The following is a 14,876-nucleotide window of genomic DNA, read 5'->3' as shown; positions in this document are numbered from 1 at the left end:
TATCCACACTGACCTCGATCTACTGCAGGTCATACACTGATTTATACATCTGGATGTGGTGTTTCAGGTGCTTGTTCAGTTTACTAAGCGATGACAGACATGCACAAAATAGGTTGTGACAGTTGTTTTCTCTGTGTTTTCCCCGTCCACATGAATACACAAAAATCTATCTTTTTTCACTCTTATCTTCACAATGAAAAATCCCAGTGTTTACAACTTAACCCTTAGAGAACTAGAACTATTTATGCTGTTTATGTAGTTATGATTGTTATTTTATCCCCTGCATTTGTTAGTGAATAGGAGTTTTTTTTTTCACTGATCATGTAGATGTTCATTAAAGCTCAAAGTAAATTCAAAGGTTATTTATCAAAAAAGAGAAAATGGAAGCTAAAGTGATGTTTTAACATAAAAGCAAGCATCTGCTTGTCAAACAGCATGTGTTTTACTGGTAAATCAATGTTGTAGAAGATGACAGTGTTTCCATGTTCACTACGAGTCTGTGTGTGTTTTCATGTGGACGAAAGCCCCATATGTTGAGAAAAATATCAGTTTTCCTAAATATCTGCGTTGGTTTGGATGGGGGGTTAGTCTGGTTGTAGTTGACTTGCACTTTAATACAGTCAGATAAGATAAGGTAAGATAAGATAAAGATAAGATTTTTTTAAAATTATTTTTATTGATCCCACAAGGAAATTTTCTTATTAAGGCAGCAATAGGATAAAGTGCAACACAGTTTGTATAATAGTGCAACAACCAAACAAACAATAGAAAGAATAATAATAGTAATAAAAAACTCTATAGGCTAAATTGTATATTGTCTCCAGGCCCAGTGATGCATTTTTGTCCTCTTTAGTGGACAAGAGTTTCACAGTTTTTGCAGCTTTACACTGTCCACTGCAAAAGACATTTCATAAAAAAAATCGAATAAAACAAGTGGTTCCAGGCACAACAAACCCCGCCCCTCGCACGTATTGTAGCTTATTTTGGCATCAATCCAACTGATGTCATCATATCAACTGTCTCTATATATGTGCCAAGTTTGAGGTAAATTCAAACAAAATTGATGTTTTTATAGACATTTGAAATTTTGCTCATCATAAGTAAATGGGGGAAAAAAATACGATTTTAAAAATTAATCACAAATTGGAACTGTGACCTACTTTTCCCAAAATGTAATCAACATCTGTTCTAGGTCACTGGCAATTTATTAACTCAGTTTGGCTTGAATTCAACCAATAGTTCTGCTACTACAGACATATGAAATTTCGTCCATTATAATTAAAGGAGGAAAAATTTATTAAAAAAAAAAAAATTGGAACTCTGACCTACTTTTCCCAAAATGTAATCAGTTCTGTTCTGGGTCTCTGGCTATCTTTAAACCAAATTTGGTATGACTTCAACCAATAGTTTTGCTACTGGAGTGTTAACAAACAAACAACCGAACCAAAAACAATACCTTCGGGGGGCAGGGTATTAAAAAAATGTCTCTGAAAAAAAACCTTGCATCATGCTAATTCCAATGATGGCAATCATGTTATGTAAAAAAGCAAAAAATGTTGACTTCCTGGATCTCAGGAGGATATGCATAAGAAGTCAGATGAAGACGTCAAGGTTATTATTGTTAACGAAAACTAATGAAATGACGGAAACTAGAACTGAAAAAACATTTTCGTTATCTGAAATAAATAAAAACTATAATTAAAAGGAAAAAAAAACTATAACTAACTGAAACTGTATTGTGTGTTTACAAAACTAACTAAAACGGATAACACTGGTCTACAAGGAAAATGCTTCCAGAATAAAAGTAATGAAATTTTACCACATGAGAGTCACTGATAAAGAAAAATCAAGTCAAAAATGCTGGTTGGCTGAACTTTCCAAGATACAGCCTTGGGTCAAAATGTGAAATTCAAGAATTAACGAGAGAATGGGTTTGACTCAAAAGGAATATTTGTCTCAGAGCTACAAGATCTACTTCAAAACACTGTCTGCACATTAGAATACATTCACTTTACAGGTTCTATTTAGTGGAAGATTTATAAAACTATTATATAAATGTACATAAACCAGTATATATGTGTAATAACACTTAATCATATACCTTGAAAACATTAGCAAACCGGCACTTTTGTCATTTATTTTCCAATTAATCTTATTAAAATACGTAACATTTACCACATTTAATGTCTGAAGCAAATCATTTCTAAAAAATTGTAGACCAGTGTAATAATTCTGGATAAAATTCCCTTCATTTTCATCTTTGTCAATGTCGGATTGATATGAAATGGGTTTATTTCCCTCAAGTAATTTTATCTGCTGGCACCATATGACACTTGACGGTCCATCACTTGTGCTTTCCAGTCGTCTTCTGGTCCCCACTCTACCTGGAAACATGGAGACTAAAGTTGGGAGAAAGCACCAGAGTCCTGTCTGGGATTTATTTGAATACGACAGAGAAGAAGAGAAAAGATATAAAAAAACTAAACCTAAACTAAAACTAAGCATTTAGAAAATAACGAAAACTAATAAAAAGTAACAAACCTGCTCTAAAAACGAATTAAAACGAACTGAATTAGAGAAAAACAAGACAAAACTAAATAAAACTAAAGTATTATGAAAAATCCAAAACTATTATAACCTTTTTATACAGCACAGTCTACTCTTTTTACATTAAAATCCATCATGTAATCTCTCCTTGTTTCCCTCCAGTTTCTACAAAGCCAAAGAGGAGCTGTTTAAGGAGCTGAGCTTCCAGGCCAGTCTGTACAGCGACCTCCCTCTGCTGGCCTCAGATCTGCCCTACTTCCCGCCCGAGGAGGACGACGAGGAGTTCGACGACGGCATACACCTCGTAGTGTGTGTTCACGGCCTGGACGGTGAGTCAGTTCTGGATCAGTGCCGTCCAATTCCTGCGAACGTAACAGCTATTAGACTGACACATCCGCACTGTACGTCCTTTTTTTAGATTTCTGTGTCTTATTAGCATTGTAAATGTACCGCCTCAGAGAACATGTCCTACAAAACTTAAATATCACACAGCTCTACATTGTGCGCGCGAATACTAATTTCTTTAAACATATTCGAGGTGTCTGTTAAATGATTAATGGGCGCTTCTTATAAGAGCTGAGGCAGGAATCGTGTGTGTATAATTTTCCGTCTTCTTCCAGGAAACAGCGCAGATCTACGACTGGTGAAGACTTTTATTGAGTTAGGACTTCCAGGATCCAGGCTGGACTTCCTCATGTCTGAGAGAAACCAGGTGCTGTGCTATACACGACAGCGATCGGAGCAAATTGATAATACGTGCAGTCACATTTTAGCAGACGCGCTTTAGGCGGTGGGGATTATGGGTAACGCTGACGGATGTGCTTTTTCTCCTCCGTTTCTCCGCAGACCGACACGTTTGCAGATTTCGACACCATGACAGACAGGCTCCTGGATGAGATCGTTCAGCATATCCAGCTGTACAATCTCACCATAGGAAGGATAAGGTCAGTGGCGTTACTTTAATACCGCACATCAACGCCGAATATCCGTCTGATTGATTATGTGAGGCAAGGCCGGAGGCAACGGTCGACTTCAGCAGGCGTTTGCTTTGGTCAGCAGATGGCAGCAGAGACTGGAGTTTGAAACATGGGCTCAGCGTGAGGGTTTTAACCTGCGTGAACCACTGTTTCATTATAGCACAAGTGTCAAACATACAGGTCAAAACCGGGATGATACAGGATCCAATCCAGGGAAGAATGTGTGAAATGCAAAAATGACACTGAAGATAGTAACACTCAGCTTTGAAGTTTTGGTAACACTTTATAATAAGTACACATTATGAATCATTAGTTAAGCATTAACAAATACTGAATTCATCATTAATAAAGCATATTTCTGACATGAATACTAATTAATATATGGTTTATCAGCACAGTTATAATGGTTTTACTCATCATTAACCCTTTCATGCATAGTGGTCACTACAGTGGACAGTTATTCTCCAGCTGTTCTCTTGTATATTCATGGATTTTGTTGTTTTAGTTCCATATCAGCCAACACAGTGGACGCTTATGCACCACCCCAAACAGTGCAATTCAGACCATTACTGAAACTTTGCTGGTTTTGATAAACCTGATCTGCAGTAACGTGTTTTTGTGTAAATCAATTGTTATTTGTTAGACAAAAAGTTTTTTTTTTTTTGCATATTATCTCCATGAAGTGAGTAATAACTAGCATTAGAATATGTTAAAATGTGAGAAAACATCAGATTAGCAGCATTAAAATGTTTTCATTTCATTGTTTTCATCTCACTTTCTGATATTGGGTTGTAAACACTTTTCTTTACTTCCAAAATTAAATGCATGGACATTATGTAACTCCATGAAAAAAAAAAAAAAAAAAAAAAAAAAAAAAAAAACTCGATCACATTGTTTTTTTTCATGCCTAAGGACGAATAAAAACACTCAAGAAAAAAATTTTGACAAAGGTTTTCATAATTCATGCATGAAAGGGTTAATAAGCTCATCTACAATGTGCTTAATGATTGTATTTTCATACTTTATAAATTATGGATTCAGCATTTAAACATTTAGTATTCAGACATGTACTAATGGTGAGTGAATATGTAAGTGTGTATTTTATACTAACCCACACATTTCTTTTCCAGTAGATGTCCTATAAACAATGATTAATACAAGAATTCATGATTTCAGGTAGTTATAAAGCACTTCCTACTCATTAATTAAGTATATGGTGTGAGCTCATCTAAAGTGTGGACTATCTGTGACATATAATGCATTTACAAATGAGATTTAATGGATGGCAATGCCTAAAGACTCACAAAAGTCTGAGTTATTCTAACAAAGGAAAGACACAGCACATGAGATTATCAAACAAACTGCATGAGTGAATGATGAATGATTACGAATGATTAGTAAAACCATTATAACTGTGCTGATAAACCGTATATTAATGAGTATTCATGTCAGAAATATGTTTTATAAATGATGAATTCAATATTTGTTCATGCTTAACTAATGCTTCATAGTATGTACTTATTACAAAGTGTTACCGAAATTTTTTTTGTTTTGTTTTGTTTTTGTCAAAGGGACAGTGCATATTATATATTATTTTGTTATATATATGTTATAGAGCTCAGGATGACTACAGAAAATACTTGTTTAAAAGACTAGAATCAGTATTGGTCGTTGAGACAAGGACATGATTTACCTGAATTAAATTAAATATGTATTCTCTTCTGTTGTATATTTAGCAAAAATTACATTGATTTTTTTTGTTTGTTTGTTTGTTTGTTTGTTTTCATATGGAAACATTGTGTTAATTGTAAATAGGGTTAGGCAAAATAAGTCTTAACTTCAGCCTAAACCCTTTCGGTCGCATTGCATATGGAACAATGGATATATTGTTTTTGTTTGTAGTTTAAAGTAATTAACGACCAAATAAACTACTACTACTATTAACCCATAAAGACTCAAATACACTGGTGATCAAAAGCATCTACTGATCTAAAATGTTTAATAACTTTAGAGCCACTAATCCTATTAATCCATGTAAATAATTGGTGTAAAATACAGTTTGTCGTCTTTTCATGGTCATCCGATATGACCCATTTGGACGTTCAGAGGCTCCGTAGTGAATATGGAAACATCATCTTCTACAACATTGATTCCCCAGTAAAACCCACGGAGTTGGATCAATGACAGTGGACGGACACACTTGGTTTATATTTAGTTGATGATTTATTTTACTGAAAAAGTCACTTTTTTCAAGTTTTCTCCTGTTTTGTGTTATGCTAACCCTCAAATGTAATCTCAGCATGATGATTAAAATACATGATCAGTTAAATAAATATAGGAAAATACCTAATTTTCACAGAAGAAAATGCAAAATGGAGAGGATAAAATTATGATAAATGGTGATAAATTACTTAAGGAAGGTTAAATAGAGAAAAATATTCATTCAAATGGATTTAATACAAAAGTAGCAACGGGTCTTTATGGGTTAACAAACTCAATATGTGCCAATACGCAAGATTACAGCCAAGGCTAATTAAGAAGAAAAAAAAAATTAATTAAGTTAAACATATTATACATTTATGCTTCGTTATACACACCACACATATACACACACATAATTTCAGAGTGCCAAATGACTTTATATGAAATTGTGGAGGCAGGTTTGATCCATTAACCACGATTTTAGATGTTTAGTGAATGAGCTGAGGGTGGGCAGGACACAGGTAATGGTTGGTAATGTGTTCCAAGTTTGAGAGGTACGGTATAAAAGCACAGGCTGTCCAAAGGCAGGGCTATCAAACGCATTTTAGTTCAGGTTCTAAAGTGGATCAGACCAGTAAAATACTATCGAAATAACCAATAAATGACAATTCCAATTTTTTCTTATTGTTTTGATATGAAAAAGTAAAATTCCATGAAAATATTTACATTTAGAATCTATCGTTTCACAAAAAAATGTGAATAATCTGAACAAATATGATCAACCTGAAATGTCATAAGAGAAGTCAGAGCAATTTTATCAATATTCTGTCTGTTACCAACAGGGTTCTGACACATTTTCAAGGTCAAATTCAAGCACTTTTCATGCACTTTTAAGGGTCATTTTCACTTTATCACTGAGTAAAATACATATATACAGGAATGCACATGCTCATGATTTTTTTTTTCCATTTCTATCACAATAATGAGTTGTATTATGCTATAAACATTTAAACTATGTTTCATAATAGCAACAAGTTTAGAAATTAAAGAACACAAAGGTTTATCCAAAAAAAAGGGAAGCCACTTGGCGCTCTTCAGACACACTCACACTGAAATAAAGATTAAGAGAAAAATGTACCTGGAGTCGACCCGCTAATTTTAGTTTTTGACATCAAATTTTATTCTTAAAAAAACCTCTCTGTAAGTAGCTTTGGCTCAACCTCTAACCTGGCAGATTTAATATAAAAAATAAATAAATCCCGTTAGACATGCCTTGATGATGTAATTGTTATGGAAAATTAATAAAGTTGTTAAGAAAAAAAAAAGTACTGAAACATGTAATGCAGAAAAGTGAATAGTGTAAATGTAAAAGTTGTGGGTTTTATTATGCGTCAATATTATTGCATGTGAAGAAATAAATAACTATGAATATGAATTTTAAATAAATAAATAAATAAATCCCAGAGTTATAATTACAAGCACTTAAACTAAAATTCAAGCACTTTTCAGACCTTGAAAACACAACATTGAAATTCAAGCATTTTCAACCACCCGTGTAAACCCTGTACTAAATGTTTTGTGTATTTGTAGATCCACTGTGATCTGTCATGTAATACACATGTGTAAACGATAAACCTAGGCATAATATCGTTAAAATTGTACTTAAATTTCTTAAGATATTTTGGGTTCATGTTATTCACATTTCTAATGAAACTTTATAGACGTAAGCATTATCATAATGTCACTGTACTTTTTTTCTGCTGTTATTATTTTACTAGTCCGGCTGTCTTCAGATCATATTTGGCTGAATGTGGCCCCTGAAGTAAAATGAAGTTGACACCCCTGCATTATAGCATTAAAATGGAGAAGTGACACAAAATGGATGAAAAGCTCTTATCATACTGTGCCAATAAGTGCTGTTGAAGTTTCTGACTTTGACGTGATAGACTGCAGTCCTTTATTAAACACTGTTTCTTAGTTCCAATCAAATTAAGCCATTCATCTTCCTGCCTAATTGCCCTCCACGCGCCAATTTCTTATTTTTTTTTAAGAGTTTCTTCTCAAGTTTGTTAACTTTCCTTATTGTGCTGTGTTCCCCAGAGAGCGCGTATCAAAGAGAAAAAGCAATGGCCTGCTACAGCAGCATCTGCTTCTTTCCACATTACCTCTATATTTAGTTTTGTGGGCGACAGATGAGAAGGAGGGCGATGAGGGATTTTGGGCAGAGTGGTAAGAGTACAGTAATTAAACTAAGCGACAGACACAGCTTCATGAATCGAGTTTTTCCCACGGCTGAAAAAAAAAAAAGAAGCTATTAATTTCTGTGGTACGTCCTCTCAGTTAGCAGAGGTGTCATCGCCTTTGAGAATATCCGAACATTTAACAAGTTAACGGAGGATGTTCTGAGATTGCGTCAAAGCAAAACTCAAGTAGCTTCAACTCAGACCAGAAATATCTCAAATATGAGGCTGCACAGTGTCGTAGTTCAGCGGTGTCTTTTCTTTACTGAGTCATTGTCTGTCTGCACACTGCAAATACCATCCAACTAGAAAGAAAACAGCTATTCTGAACCCAGAATGACCCACTGCTACTTTTTTTTTTCAGATTTTTATTTAGAAATACTAAAAAAAATTCAACATACATTTAAATTACATTGTGGTCACGTAACAACTATGTGACCAATGACCAATCTTTCCATTCTCAACATTTCAGTTTTTCTTTTTTTTTTTTTTTTTTTTTGTTAATAAACAAAACAATTGAACAGTGAACAATGGATGCATTGCTACATAAAGAAAACACATACGAAAGACCAAGAGACTTTGACCTCCTCTCTCTAAAGAAAAAAAGAAAAAATAAATAAATAAAATATAAAAAGTGGAATTAATTAAATACACAAAAAAAACAAGACAATTCCACATACATTGTCATTATATTGTCATTTCTTGTACATTTAGGGTTCCAACAGATTGTGTTTGGTAAGTGTAAACAAAAAATATCCACTTTGACTATAGATTTGAAAATTTGTCCATTTGTACTTGAAGGGACCCACTGCTACTTTTGTGGTAGTTCCCAAATGATTTGTTTCTCTATATGTGAGTGATTTGTCACCATTTATTATAAAATAATCCTCTATATTTTGCATTTTTTTCAGTGAAAATCAGGTATTTTCTAATATTTTATTCACTGATCATGTAAAAGCTCAGATTAAAGTTGAGGGTTATTATATCAGAAACAAAGAAAATTTCAGAAAAAGTGACTTTTTTTTAGCAAATCTGACAGTAACTGAACATAAACCCAGTGTCTCCATCCACTGTTATTGATCCAACTCCATTGGTTTTTCTGGTGAATCAATGTTGTAGAAGATGACGGTGTTTCTACAATAACTACAGAGCCTCTGAAAGTCCAAATGGGTCATATCCGATGACCATGAAAAGATGACAAACTGTATTTTACACCAATTATTTACATGTATTGATAGAATTAGTGGATCAACAGCTGTTAAACAGTTTAGACCAGTAGAAGCGTTTGGTGGATGGTGGATGTTTGGGTCTGTATGGGTTAAATACAACCTTAAATCCTAAATCATAGCGCCACAGGGTGAGCACATTTTACATAGTTCAGTTTTCTAAAACTATGACAAAAGCCAAAGAAAAATTAAAAACAGGAGATAATCTTAATAATCTTCAACAGAAACTTATGTAAATTGTCTCATTCCAACAATAAAATCACGCTCCTCTGTTTGAATATTATGCAAACTATTGTTTTAATTTGTTACTGGTTGTGCAGTATTATCCATTTGTAAATCTCCATTTTTATGTAATTATAGAATTTCATAAAAATGGAGATTGCTTTACTAATGAAATATGCTTGACACGATTGTTTTTCTTTTTCAACAGAAAGTTAAGACTCAGAAACAAATCTTCTGCTTCCCATGATTAATAATAATTATAATATTAAAAAAAGCTTCACTACTTTCAAAAACATTTAAGGAAATATATCTAACTTTGTCTTAGTTTAGAAACATTAAATGCAGTAACAGACATTTATGATGAGATTACAGGTCGACTGATGGTGGGTTTTAAAGACTGATACAAGAAAAAAGTTGGGACGCTGTATAAAAAGAAATATTACAAATTAAATTCTAAATATGATACTACATTTGCAGTGTAGTACTGTTCTTTTCACTGTGCAATTCAACACTTACAGCACAAAACACAATTTGTTATAGGTTTATGAGATTTGCAAATCATTCCATTCTGCTTTTATTCACATTTTAAAGTGTCCAAACCTGTTTGGATTTGTTCTGTGTAATAACAACAACAGTATGAAGACCATAAAAGCTAATACCCAAATAATCAGCTGATATCATCACCATCATCATCCTCCTCGATACAAAAAAAATATAGTCAGAAGACTCTTGGGCTTAATTAGGAACTCTGCAACAATCAAACTAAACTGTTGAAATAATAAAATAAGTCATAAAAAAATAGATCTGTATCACTGATCATCAAACTCAGAATATTTCACATCAGAATCTTTAGATGAGGTTATTTTTACACATTAAACCGTCGAATTCGTTGCCTCCGCTGATGTTAAACCCTGCGTGCGCTGGTTATTTTAGTCCAGAAATACCTAAATTGAGATGTTGCGCGGTGTCGTAGGTCATCAGCGTTGGAGTCGCTGTTTTTTTTTCCAACCGCCCACTTATGCTGCAAGTTTATCTCTCTCAAAGTTGTTTGTCTTGGGCCAACAGCTTCATCGGCCATTCTCTGGGGAACATCATCATCCGCTCGGTGCTGACGAGGCCTCGCTTCCGCTGCTATCTGCCCAAACTGCACACGTTCCTCTCCCTGTCGGGCCCACACTTGGGAACGCTGTACAACAACAGCGCGTTGGTCAGCACAGGTGAAAAACTACCCTGCAGCCTCAGTGTATTTCCTGTTACCACACATTCTCAGCTGCTCAGCATATTGTTTTTATCTGCAAATATCATCCATACTGTTTTTTTTTTTTTTTCTGATTTCGCTTAGGTCTGTGGTTAATGCAGAAGCTCAAAAAGTCCGGATCGCTGCTGCAGCTCACCTTCAGAGATCACGTCGATCCGCGGAAAACATTCCTGTATCTCCTGAGTCAGAAGCCAGGTAACTGCGTAAGATGGTGTATTGACTGCTTCACTTTACAGCCTATTGCATGAAAAGGCAATCCGTTCAAATATTCATGAAAATGTTGTCATCTTGTCTTTTTATTTAATTTTTCTCAACCCCCCCCCCAAAATTTCTGTACGTGTCAGCTCGCTAACGCTCAAACCCCTGCCAGCGAGCTGTGAGGGGCCTCCCCACTGTGTGAGTGGAACAAAGCAGTCGTTTGTCACACAGGCTTGAAGAAGATAAGACTGAAAAACGCTTTTTTTCCCCCTCCATAGCAGTGGCAGGCTGACAAAATGATCCAAACCCTGTCATTGGAAACCCACCAGTGCACTCTCTTAAAAGCACACTGACAGGAGACTAGACAAAAAACATTCTTTTATCGTATCAAGCCTGTCATTGTACTTTGTGATTGTACTTTGCGTTTTACAACCAATCCACTCTTTTTCCTCCGTCTTCCTCTTAGTCTACCTCAAACACACACACACACACACACACACACACATATTGCGTCTGATGTCGCATTTACTCACTGTTCCGTTCTGTTGTGTTTGTGTCCTTTCAGGGCTCCAGTACTTTAAAAACGTGGTGTTGGTGGCATCTCCACAGGACCGTTATGTTCCCTTCCACTCCGCCAGGATAGAGATGTGCAAAACGGCTCTCAAAGACAGGACCACAGGTACTGTATCTATGAAGGGATGGCTTTCAATTTGGATCTGTTTTTGTACCTGAAAAGCAAAACTTCTGTTAGTATCAGTGTTTGGAAAATGAATTCAACACTTTCCATCGAGAAGTAATAAAACCCACCATTGGTTTGTTTTAATAAACTCCTTTATGTTGCTGCTATTTCTGCGACTACACGTAATAATAATAACCAAAAGTGCATTTAATAGAGAACATAACTTTGTGAAGTCCTGTTTAGTTCAGTTCTGTTGAACACACATATCTGTATTAAGAAGTCTGATATATGTGAAGTATGTACAGCAGTAAAAACTACAACTTCTATAAAATAAAGTGGTAATATTTAGTGTTAACATGTCTTTAATCCTTTTATTCAGACAATGTGAGATTTATTGCATTTATATTCTGATATTTTATACCAGGTGTAATTTGGTGCTAGCGAATGTTAGCATCTTAGCTAATTAGTGCCCACTGCGTCTGCTTAACAGTATCTTCATGTATTTACTTGATACAGATTAAGATTTCATGAGGTGTTTCCACATGGTCATGCTTCATATTTTGTTTATCAGTCCTTTATCTGTTCTGTCCAGTTCAGTGGAAGGTAAATGCAGTTATAATTGAAGTCCATTCACAGTGGTCTTCATGAACTAAAGACAAAACATGATTGAAAAACAGACCACAGCTGTTAACGACTACACAACTAATACAGTTCAACTCAACAGAGTTCAAACCGATTTTTCATCCACACATCAGAAACATCAGAAAAGCAGATTGTGATGGAAAAAGTAACTCACCGGCTCATCCATTTGGATAGCATTGTATTGGTTGCACGTCTCAGATTTATTTGGACCCGGAACCAGGAAAACTACAGCTCCATAGGTTTAATAGCAGAAGTAACATGTTTTGCTGTGATTCTTTTCAGAATTCATATTGGTTAATGGTACTCGATCGTTTCACCACACTGCCATCTACAGGCTTGGCATGCTCTGGCGGTGTAGATATGCGGGGGCATTTAAAGGGGTCATATTTTGCTAAACCCACCTTTATTAGTCTTTGGTATGTTTATTTGTGTATTTGGACCCTAATAGTTCATAAAGTTTGAATTTGAACCCTCCAGGTGCTGCAAAGCTATCTTTATATTCATTTTGGCAAAACTGAGTGGATTTCTACAACCTGTTTTAATTCCAGTTTAATTTGTTACATTTTATAAGTAGTTACGTCACGTCTAGCCTTCCGATGAAAATTTCTCTGAGTACAAAAGTTGTCAGCAGCAGCAGTTGTAGTCCATACTGAAAATATATCCAAACTTCAAGCCGATTACCTAAAATCTTCATTTGTTGGTTGTATTAATGAACACAAGTGGCTGAATGGGACAGAGCAGCACAGCCAACAACCTGGAGGGGGTGAGGCATAAAGTGGCTCATTTGCATTTAAAGGGCCAGCGCTCAAAACGACCTTTCTGGTGTCATTACTCAAAAATAGAGTTGAAGATGGACCTGTGGAGTTGAATTAATGAAGAATTCAGACCCAAGGATAGCATTTACAGTTTATGTAGACCACAGGGAAATGTTTTAAAATGCATAATTCCATTTAAAAAAGCAAAATATCACGCCTTTAGTCCAAAGATTTTTCTGAAAATGGTCACATGTGCATGAGGTTTTTTTTTTTTTTTTTGAACAGAGAGGGGGAAATATCCATTTTCCAAAATACCCAGCTACTTGTAAACGTAACCTCAGAGCCAGATATGTTGAGGTGTGGGTTACCTGAGGTGATTAATGTATTTTGATAAGACAGACGCACTGATTTGACTGGTTTTAACATTCACTTGTGTACCGAAAACTGTAGAAATCACCATGACTGTATTTGTGCATTGAAGGCCCCGTGTACACCGAGATGATCAACAACCTCCTGCAGCCGCTCGTGGAGGCTAAAGAGTGCCGACTGATCCGCCAGAATGTGTTCCACGCTCTGCCCAACACAGCCAACACCCTGATCGGACGCGCCGCCCACATCGCGGTCTTGGACTCTGAGCTTTTCCTGGAGAAGTTCTTCTTGGTGGCAGGACTCAACTACTTCAAATAAAGGTGCTAGTCCGGAACTGCAGGCTGACGGCGGCAGATGCAGCTCACGGAAAGATAGCGTCCTGACCTTCACTTGTATATTACATGTAAAGTATATATAAACCCTCATATCCAAGAGGCAAGGCCTGTATATCCCACTTTGTTAAGACCATCAGCAGCCGGTAAAAGACGAGTGTATTGTGTCTGTTCAAAGTGCTGGGTTTGATGTGTAGCCATGCAAAACGAAACATCTGACATCCAAATTGGGGACTGATTCTAGATGTTTTATCGGCCTTATGAATAACCTTTCAGCCAGAATGCTAACAGATGCTAATCGCGGACTACAGCATTTAGCTACTTTCCCTTTATAGCTGGTGTAGAGGCTTCATGAGGGTTCCACCCGTCATAGACTACCCTTAGAACCGACGCAATAGATAAACAGCGCAGCATTTATCCCCTTGATTGTATATTATTTTGTTGTACAAAACATATACGTTCCTTTATACAAAAATAAATATATTGTTTAAATTATTTATTTTTTATCTTCCTACGTATCTACATTGTACCTAATCCATCTAAATGTGATTTTTGTGTGTTTATCATCAAACGTTTGTAAAGTATACAGGCAGATGTGTTACCCCATGTAGCCTATATCATCTAAAACTCATACGTTTCATTCGTCTTTAACTAACTCATCAGCCCAGATTAGTTACGTACAAGGATACAGCTTAAGCGGTCATGACTATTTTTTGATACCGAACTGCTCTACCTGTTGTGAATGTCCTCATTTTTATGACGATAGTTTGCACTTTATTCCAGCCCCGTCCCCCTGTTGGAAATGTGTTCATAGGTCGTCTGATCGTCCTGCTTATCACGACCTATAGTTGCGTGTAGTTGTGTAGCGTCATCTAGTGGTCGTCGTAATGTGTAAAGAATGTGTAAAGAATGTGAAAACCATCTGGTGACTTTGTTATATAAGGACATACTCCATGTGCTCAGTGTTTGTGTTTTAACCACGATGCAGCATTCTCATTTTAGCCCCTACCTGCGACATTTTCCGAACCTGAACTGAGTTGTTTTTGTGCCTGAATCTAACCGAACCTTAACTGTGGCATCGTCACAGTCGGAATGCAACAGTTATTGTCATTGTCGATGCTTCCAGTATTCATCATTTTTGCACACTTTCTCAGCAGTTTTCATAGACAAACCCAGACGTTAGCATCGTGCTAACACTCATTTCTGCAGCGCTCTATGGAAGCTCTACA

At 35.8% G+C, this 14,876-nt stretch overlaps 1 protein-coding gene across 1 annotated transcript in view; it reads left to right on the top strand.

The window, feature by feature from the left end:
- fam135b (family with sequence similarity 135 member B) overlaps positions 1-14,142 on the top strand; it is a 107,850-nt gene extending 93,708 nt beyond the window's left edge. The window contains exons 14-20 of the mRNA XM_030147328.1: positions 2,710-2,876; positions 3,168-3,259; positions 3,394-3,491; positions 10,480-10,631; positions 10,757-10,867; positions 11,436-11,549; positions 13,428-14,142. Coding sequence (XP_030003188.1) covers positions 2,710-2,876; positions 3,168-3,259; positions 3,394-3,491; positions 10,480-10,631; positions 10,757-10,867; positions 11,436-11,549; positions 13,428-13,633 — 940 coding nt within the window. The 3' untranslated portion in view covers positions 13,634-14,142. The remainder of the gene's footprint in view (positions 1-2,709; positions 2,877-3,167; positions 3,260-3,393; positions 3,492-10,479; positions 10,632-10,756; positions 10,868-11,435; positions 11,550-13,427) is intronic.
- Positions 14,143-14,876: the final 734 nt, after the last annotated feature.

The sequence above is a fragment of the Sphaeramia orbicularis genome, chromosome 11 (genome assembly GCF_902148855.1).
Source record: "Sphaeramia orbicularis chromosome 11, fSphaOr1.1, whole genome shotgun sequence".
Lineage (NCBI taxonomy): Eukaryota > Metazoa > Chordata > Actinopteri > Kurtiformes > Apogonidae > Sphaeramia > Sphaeramia orbicularis.
Note: the sequence above shows the minus strand (reverse complement) of the source record. Positions and strands in the feature narration are given on the sequence as shown.